Source organism: Alosa pseudoharengus, unplaced genomic scaffold, assembly GCF_046254945.1.
Source record: "Alosa pseudoharengus isolate Yale_2024_CS ecotype anadromous, Long Island Sound unplaced genomic scaffold, YU_APseudo_1.1 YU_APseudo_1.1_scf_9, whole genome shotgun sequence".
NCBI lineage: Eukaryota > Metazoa > Chordata > Actinopteri > Clupeiformes > Clupeidae > Alosa > Alosa pseudoharengus.
Genome location: NW_027468881.1, coordinates 15633043 through 15641424, shown reverse-complemented (window position 1 = coordinate 15641424; position 8382 = coordinate 15633043). Strand labels below are relative to the sequence as shown.

General features: G+C 46.1%; 1 protein-coding gene across 4 annotated transcripts in view; it reads left to right on the top strand.

The window, feature by feature from the left end:
• Positions 1 to 3789, top strand: part of LOC143115431 (rho GTPase-activating protein 39-like) — a 91843-nt gene extending 88054 nt beyond the window's left edge. For all 4 annotated transcript variants that reach the window (XM_076277459.1, XM_076277461.1, XM_076277462.1 and 1 more), the window contains one exon: positions 1 to 3789. This exon is cut by the window's left edge and continues 167 nt beyond it. In XM_076277459.1, the coding sequence (XP_076133574.1) occupies positions 1 to 28 (28 nt within the window). In that variant the 3' untranslated portion in view covers positions 29 to 3789.
• The last annotated feature ends 4593 nt before the right edge of the window (positions 3790 to 8382 follow it).

The window sequence follows — 8382 nt, the reverse complement described above, 5'->3', positions numbered from 1 at the left end:
CACCAGCTTCATCAAGGGGATCATCTGAGCGTGCTCCTGGACTCGTGTGACCCCCATCTGACTCCCCCCCTCCCATCCCACTGCCACACACGCTCCCCGCCCTACATACACACACACACACACACACACACACACACACACACACATACACACACACACACAGCTGTCCCACCCGCACCAAATCACTGTTCTCCTCCAGCCTCATCTGTCGTCAGCACGCTCAGTTCAAACCCGCCAGCTTCCAGTGACTCATGACTGCAGATGGTTTTCTTCATCGGAGTGGATTATCTCTTCTGCTTTGTATGATCTTTGCTGAGATTTGGACTGCTGAAAGAAAGAGTGATGTCTCCTCCTCATGGCCTGGATCCACACAGGGTCCTCTCTCCTCATATTTTGCTCCACACACTGGACGACTATGCTGGCGTAAAAATCAGCATGTTGTGAGCAGCAATAATGAAAACATGACGAAACAAAACTTATATGATGATGTACAATTTACTGTGCAGGGACGTTTGTTTTGTAAAAAAAAAAAAAGTCAAACTTTGGCTTTTAAAGATGAGAGCATGATGAGCACACCTGGTATTTTTTCTGCTTCGCGCCCTTTCTGCTGTGGTGAACAATGTTTGTCCAGGATTTACGACCACCACCACCATGGACACGTCAGAGAATTGAACTTTATGATCTTTGATTAAGCGTATGTGAGCAATGGCTCTGCTCTTTCTCTAATTTAATTTGGAGCGTTTTGGGCTGTTTATTTCATTCACATTCTTTGTAAAGCACAGGCCCAGTGTGAGAGCATGGAGGGGCCTTAACCTCTTCACTTGCCTCAGGTTGACAAACAATAGACCTGCTGTTTCGGCCCCTTGGATGGAAGAAAATAAATATTTATACGCCCCTGAGGGCCTGTTCACAAATGGTGCAAAAAAGCATGGCTACGTGTGTGTGTGTGTGTGTGTGTGTGTGTGTGTGAGTGTGAGTGTGTGTGTATGTGATGCTGGCTCTGGCCTCCAAAGGCATGAGAAATCACATGTCCCGCACGGCCGGCTCGGCGGTAGATTCCACCGCAAATGAAAAACAAAGTGGAATGTGTCTCTCTGGAGCCTGTTCAGCTGTTTCACTGGAGACAATTACAGTAGGGCAGCAGTGGAGAGAGACACAGAGAAGAGAGAGAGAGAGAGAGAGAGCATTAGTAGTAGTAAGAGTTTGTGGGTGGTGGTAGTGATGGTGGAGCTGGTACTTCAAAAATAGCTGCTTCAGTTTCCCCTCCAGACATGAACAATTATACCTTTGATGGAGCCTACATCAGATGCTAATTTTAACAGTTAGCAGGTCAGGGGAAAGGAATGCAAGGGGAGGTGAGCTGCACTGGATTGGGCTCTTCCATCAGGGCAGACAGATCTGGATGTCCTGCTAGACTGATACTCTTTGGAGGGAGAGTGACCACCTACACACCTACAAGGGCTATTAAAGAGCTCTTTGTGGAATCTTAGTCCTACTTGTCACCACCTGGTGGTGTCTTCTTTCAATACCACTGTCAGTCATCCTTAAGGTCCTTTATACACACAACGTTCCTCATGATTCTCTTTTTAAGGAACCAGCAGGGGACCTGAGTGAGGAGATATCTTAAATATCTCTGTGAATACTCTAAGCTGAGTGCTGACTGTTGTGTGGATTAAAGTCCTGAACAAAAGGCGCAATCATTTAAAATAATGAAATTGAAAAGAAAAAAATATAAGAATGGATTTTGGTTTGTTGAATGCCAAGCCACAGCTTGGTTCCAGATTGCAATCACATAGAGAAAAAGTAGGACTGCTCTGAGGAAACCATTAGCAAAACCATTAACTGAACTGGTATTTTTAGGCAGGGAAATCGCCTAACAAGGATTTTCCTATTCTCTCCTAAAGCCTGCACCTCAGACCGATGGAGGGGTGGTGGAGAGATGGGGAAATCCATATTTCAGCTGTCTGCCCTGCTCAAAGGCCCAGCCAGCCTGCACCGGCTGCACAGTATATTTAGCTCTGTGGTCGCAGGCTGAGCTTTGGGCTTAGTGCTCCCCTCTCTCTCTCTCTCTCTCCCACTGACTACCCACACACTGTCAGTGGTTGTATGTACTTCTCCATAGGTCCCATGCCGTGTGTGTGTGTGTGTGTGTGTGTGTGTGTGTGTGTGAAAGTGTGTGTGTGAAAGTTGAGATTAGTGTACAGTATATGTTTGGGTATGGACACATATAGTATTTGTTTTCCGCAGACTTCCCCAAAAGCTAAAGATCCCCCAAATGAAAGGGTACAGCCAGCCCAAAAGTGATCCTAAAATGGCGTACAGCAGGTTGTTAAAAACCTCTTGCCGACTGAGCTGAATATCCTCTACCTATTCTGCTCTCACTGGACTCAGAGGTCACAGCTTTAACATGTCTGGGCCCAGTGGTTCAGAAAGGCAACTTGCCTGGGTGTGGTTTAGAAAGCAATAGATACTTACACATACATAATCATAGTACACTACTTGATAGTAAAGTGTGTGTGTGTGTGTGTGTGTGTGTGTGTGCTGTAGAAGCTAAGGCCAGCAGGGTGTGTCACACATTCTCAGCTATTCTCAACTCTCAGCACTCTCCCCTCCATAGCCCACAGGAGGAACCCTTCTGCCGTGCAGTGCATTACAGTGTAGGGAGGCTCGCCTGAAATACACTCTGGATAGAATTACCGGAGGTTCCAGCTCATTAAATGCTCGTCTCTTCTATCACCTTCTCTGCACAGACTCTCTCTCTCTCTCTCTCTCTCTCTCTCTCTCTCTCTCTATCTCACACACACACAGACACACACCATTCCTCTTACCACTCTTTCCTTCTCCCTTCTCTCTCCTGTCCAGACTATTTCATGTGTAGAGATGCAGACCTTTGCCAGGGATTTTATTGTAATAAATACTCCAGTCAAAACAGCTGAAGGGGAATTTGAGGATTCTGTGCACAGTAATCACATACAGATACACACTCAGAGAGATCGAGGCGAACACACACAAATACAAACACACATGCAGACAAACATCTTTTCAACACTATTTTCCTAAGGGCGTTTAACATGTCACCACACACAAACACACACAAACATGAACACACAGCCAAGCACCCATTCAACACAACCTTCTTACCCAGGGTCTGCCATGGCTGGTATGTGTGGAAGGACTAGGTCTGCAACCAGTGTACATATGATCACATGTGAATAGCTGCACGCTTCTGGTTACTGTAAGTTTAAATCAGGACTCATGCCGCTAGAGTTGTCAGTAACACAGAAGAAGACATAAGATAAATAAGTTCTTGTTTCAGTTGTTGCTCCCGTTTAAATCCACACGTGTCTGTTTTTGTTGAAATATGTATATATGCTCCAGCCTCTCCTAACAGTGAAGACTGGCCAATGGCGTGATTGATGAAACAGGAACATTTTACTATGTGACTTCATTAACTGTACATGACTGCAGTTGCCTCTCAGCAAGAATGACTCCCTCAGCACAACCCTCCTAATTTTTGCACTTAATACCCCCTTGACTTTTTCCCTACCCCACCCCAGGCCCCTCTCTGTATGGGTGTCATAGGCTCACACCAGAGTTGATGACTCCTTGTTGTAAATGCTCTTTGCAAGTTTTTTTTCTTCTTGAGGTATGTAATGTGTGCGAGTGTGTGAGTGTGTGAAAAAAAGAATACAAAATAATTGTTGGATGTGGATGCATTTAGATATCCATAGTTTCCTAAATAATAAATAATTGTGGGAAAATAAATAAAGTTTGTAAATTTACTGATAACTGAAAGAGTGCAACGTTTTTGTTAGTGCAGTGACTTACTTACAAACATACACACAAACACACACATATACACATGTTTGTGCGCTTTCTCTCCCACACTTACACATTAGCCCATACCCACACACACACCCACGTACCCACACACACACATGTCCATTGTTGACAGATTGACAGAATTAACTCCAGATGTTTAGGCTCGGCGTTTCTCCACAACAACATTGGCGACATGTGAAGGACAAAGAGATTGAAAGCCCCGGCCTTAATCCCCCTGCTCCTGCGTAATTAAAATATGCTGAATCACTGCAACACACACACAGCCGTGACACTGGCGTGACATTCTCCCTGACCCCCACAGCTGTGCGTTGATCGAGGCTCGTTGACAACCGCTTGCGGCCTCGGGTCCAGGGATTGGCCTTCGAGCTGCCCACACTGAAGATTATCTGGATTTCGGAGGCAGGCTATGTAATACTTGTACCTCTGCGGGAGTGTGATCCAGAGCTGCAAGGCTGTGACGCTATAAGCCGAGGGCTCAGCTCTTAAGAGGCACGAAGGCTAATGCACAGGTAGCTGCATTTCAAGCCTCCCTAGAGAGAGATGGGAAAAAATATGAGTCATGAGATAACAACAGAGGTTCTACTGGAAGCAAGGAAAGAGGGAGGAAGGCCAAAGAGGGAAACAGACAAAACCAGACTGAGAAAAGCGCTTGGACAATTAGCACCTTCCATTCAAATTTATAATCTATGTTTCAAACAACGTCTCATAAAATTGCTTTAAGGATTGGAAAATTACATTGCTTGTGTTAAAATAACTTATTTGCATGTTGAACTCCCAGTATTTTGCAGACTCGAGTAGAAACGATATGGTCTTTTGGGCCCCCTGCGTCGACTTCAAGGCAGCGCTACCTGGAAGGCGCTAGGGTTAGGCAAGGCAGCGCTGCCTTGAAGTCGACAGAGGGGGCCCAAAACACCATCATGCAGTAGAAACACCCCAAACAGCATATTCATTGAGACAAATGTTTGTTTATCTTGTTCATTGGAGAGAAGCAATCTTTAGTGTGCATCGTTAATAGATAAGCTTGCACATTTATTATCAAGTTTACACACATTTTCACACATTCAAACATTTAATAAATCAGAGCCTAAAAATTCTCCCTGTTGGACAGCTTAGGATGCTGTAGCCTCTGCTGCAGGTTTTGAATAGGCTGACATGATCAGGCAATACATAAAAGGAAATAGTAAAGATCCTGAACAACTTAGATATGACCATGTCTAGTCCAGATCTCTGGCCTAGTGGGGAGCACGAACATTCAAAATCCTTTAATGCAGCCCCAGATCTAAAAGAATACATTGATCACCAAGACTAGTATAGTTGGATTGTTATTTGCAATCTGAAGCCAAGTAGAATCTTTTCCCCAGAGCAGCAGACTGGGCAACATCAGGATCTAACCCTAGCAGAGAGAAACCAGCTGGAGGAGAAGGCTAACACTAGCAGTATGTTTTGCATTTTCAGATGGCTGAGTATCATATCAGATTTGAAGTGGACACCTGATGTGAACTTGTTTATCTGAATCATCATTTCATCTGTATTAATAGACCCAACCTCATTGTGTGACACCAGCGGACCTGAATTGACCGTGGGAAATGGGAGAAGCCCGTCTAAGGACCTTAGAGACTAAGACTGAGAGAGGCCTGTGTCTCCTCTGAGATGGGAGTCTCCAGAGCAGCAGACTGGGAAACATCAGGATCTAATTCCAGCAGAGAGAGACCAGCTGGAGGAGGAGAGGAGATCTGGCTTCTCAGCTGGTTTTAACAGAGGAGGGAGGGCACCAAAGACAAGGCTAACGCTAGCTGCAGTAAGTTAAAACATTTTTAGATGGTTGAGCAGACCACACACCAATGCTAGCATGAATGCACCAACACATTCTGTCACTTGCCCCTATACATCATTGCTGAACTACTCAACTGAAAAGCATTCAATAAACAATGGATTTTATTGAGCAGCGAAAACAGAACTGAATCATTATCGACAAAGCAGCAGTAAAAGGGTTTGTGTGCGGTCCGCTTATGAGAAGAAGTAGACACCTCATCACTTCATCTCATTTCCACAGACCCAATTCCGTCATGTGACAGTAGGAGACCTCAGCTGGCCGTGTGGGATTGGGCTAGTCTGTTTCAAGAGAAACTTGGTGACGGAGACTGAGAGGCCCATGTCTCATTTGACCCCCTCAGACTCCACAGACAGAGAAACATCAGGATCTGACCCCAGCAGGGAGGAAACACCTGCTGAGAACACACACATGGAGTGCAACATATAAAATAATGTCATTAGACATATGTCATTAGAAATGCTTTATTCCAATTTCATGTGGTGGTTACTACTGTAAGATGGATTTTGGTAGTTGAAGAGGGGGGGGGGGCAGAAGGCCCATCTACTAGCCTACTGCACCTGTGTGCACAGTAGTGTAATCCCACACATCTTTACAGATAACACAACAGCTGGAACTGGCACTGGGAATATGAGGAAATTGTTCTATGCCCACTTGGCTCTGAGTTAGCCAGAGAGGGATCTTTGAGTTAGCCTAGTGGTCAACATGAACCTGGATTCCTGGCCCGTACAGCCATAGCGACCCACCACCTGCCCTATGACAACTCTGCCCGGATTCCTGGCCCGTACTGCCTGGCGACCCACCACTTGCCCTATGAAAACTCCTAATCCCCCTGGACAATTCCATTTCCTACACTGGACTATTTGAACTTTCTGACACTAAATAGGATTAATGCATTATCATACCAGATATGTAACCATCCCACCTCTTCTAACATACACCTCAGGTGGCTTTAACACCATGTTCTATTCTCTACATTTATCATGTATACAGACCTTACTGTTCTGTAACTGACCCTAGGCAGATGGGTCAGGCCCTTGAGTCGTGGATCTGCTCGAGGTTTCTTCCTATACTGTATATCCAATCCTAGGGAGTTTTTTCTTGCCCTTTTCTTGCTTTTCTTCATCCTGCTAATGAAGCTGGAAGATGGAGATCGCCAACACAAGCGTGAATGCTAGTCCAGCAGTTGTGGTGGCATCTGTGGTGGAGATGGCTAACACTAGCACAAATGCTATTCCAGCTGTGTTGGACTGTGGGAAGATGGCCAAAGCTAGCTCAGAGGCTCCCCTCTTGGCAAAGCCAGTGTCTTGGAATGCCCACATTGGAATGGCAGCAATACCAGCCAGGAGCTCACAGCAATGTGCAGCGGACCCTACAGCCTGGGAAGTTTGAGGATCTAACCCCAGCAGACAGAGACCAGCTGGAGGAGGAGAGGAGAAGGAGGCTTCTCAGCTGGTTTCAACAGAGGGCTAACGCTAGAAGCAGTAAGTTGGACATATTCAGATGACTGCATTTCCTAAAAGTTGTAGTGGACACATGATGTGGACTTGCTAATTTAAATCATCATTTCATCTCTCTCTATTGGCCCAAACCTGTCACGTGACACCAAGACACCTCAGTTGGCCATGGGGGATGGGAAGAGCCCACCTCAGGAGCTTGGAAAGGGAGACAGAGAGAGCCCCATGTCTCAGAGGGCTAAAGCTAGTTGCAGTAATTTGAACATTATTTAGGGGGTTGAATCATGGACAGATTATGAACTTTCGGGCCCCTGGGCCCAGATGTATTAAGGGCCCCCCACGAATTGTTGCATATGTGGGAGGGGGGTTTGGGGGACCTCCCCCAAACATTTTTTAATTTGATTGATGTGATTTCCTGTATTCTGGTGCATTTTGGGGATGGCCAATACTTTAATTCAATCAATAGCCTACATCCTGATTTGTTGATATTGAGGCAGTGATTCCATGCAAAGGCTTGGGTTTCAGGTCCCCCTGACCCCTTGGGCCTGGGCTTGGTAGGCCCGTGCAGTAATCCATCCCTGGGTTGGATATCCCAGAAAAGTTGAAGTGCCACTTGAAGTGGGCACCTGATGTGGACTTGTTAATTTAAATAATCATTTCATTTCTCTCCATAGGCCCAAACACTGAAAGAATTGAATTGACCGAGGGGGACAGGAAGAGCCCGTCAGGAAGACATGGTTTGTCAGAAGTCCCCAGAGCAGTGGACGCCACAGACTGGGCAACATCAGGGTCTAACCCCAGCAGAGAAAGACCATCTGGAGGAGAAGGCTAACACTAGTAGCAGTAAGTTTAGCATTTTCAGATGGCTGAGTATCATATCAGAGTTGAAGTGTACACCTGATGTGAACTTGTTCATTTGAATCATCATTTCATCTTTCTTCATAGATCCAACCCTGTCATGTGACACCAGGGGACCTGAATTGGCTGTGGAGGATGTGAGGAGCCCATCTCAGGATCTTAGAGACCAACACAGAAAGAGGCCCGTGTCTCTCCTGAGAAGCCCAGAGCAGTGGACCCCAGAGACTGGGAATCGTCAGGATTCATTGGGACTGGATCTAATCCCAGCAGAGAGAAAACGCCTGCAGGAGGAGAGGAGGAAGAGACTGAACGGCTGGGCTCACCAGAGGGAGACCAAGGCCCTCCGCTTCACTGTTCTTAACGCAGCCACACAGGCTGCAAACAGCTGCCGTA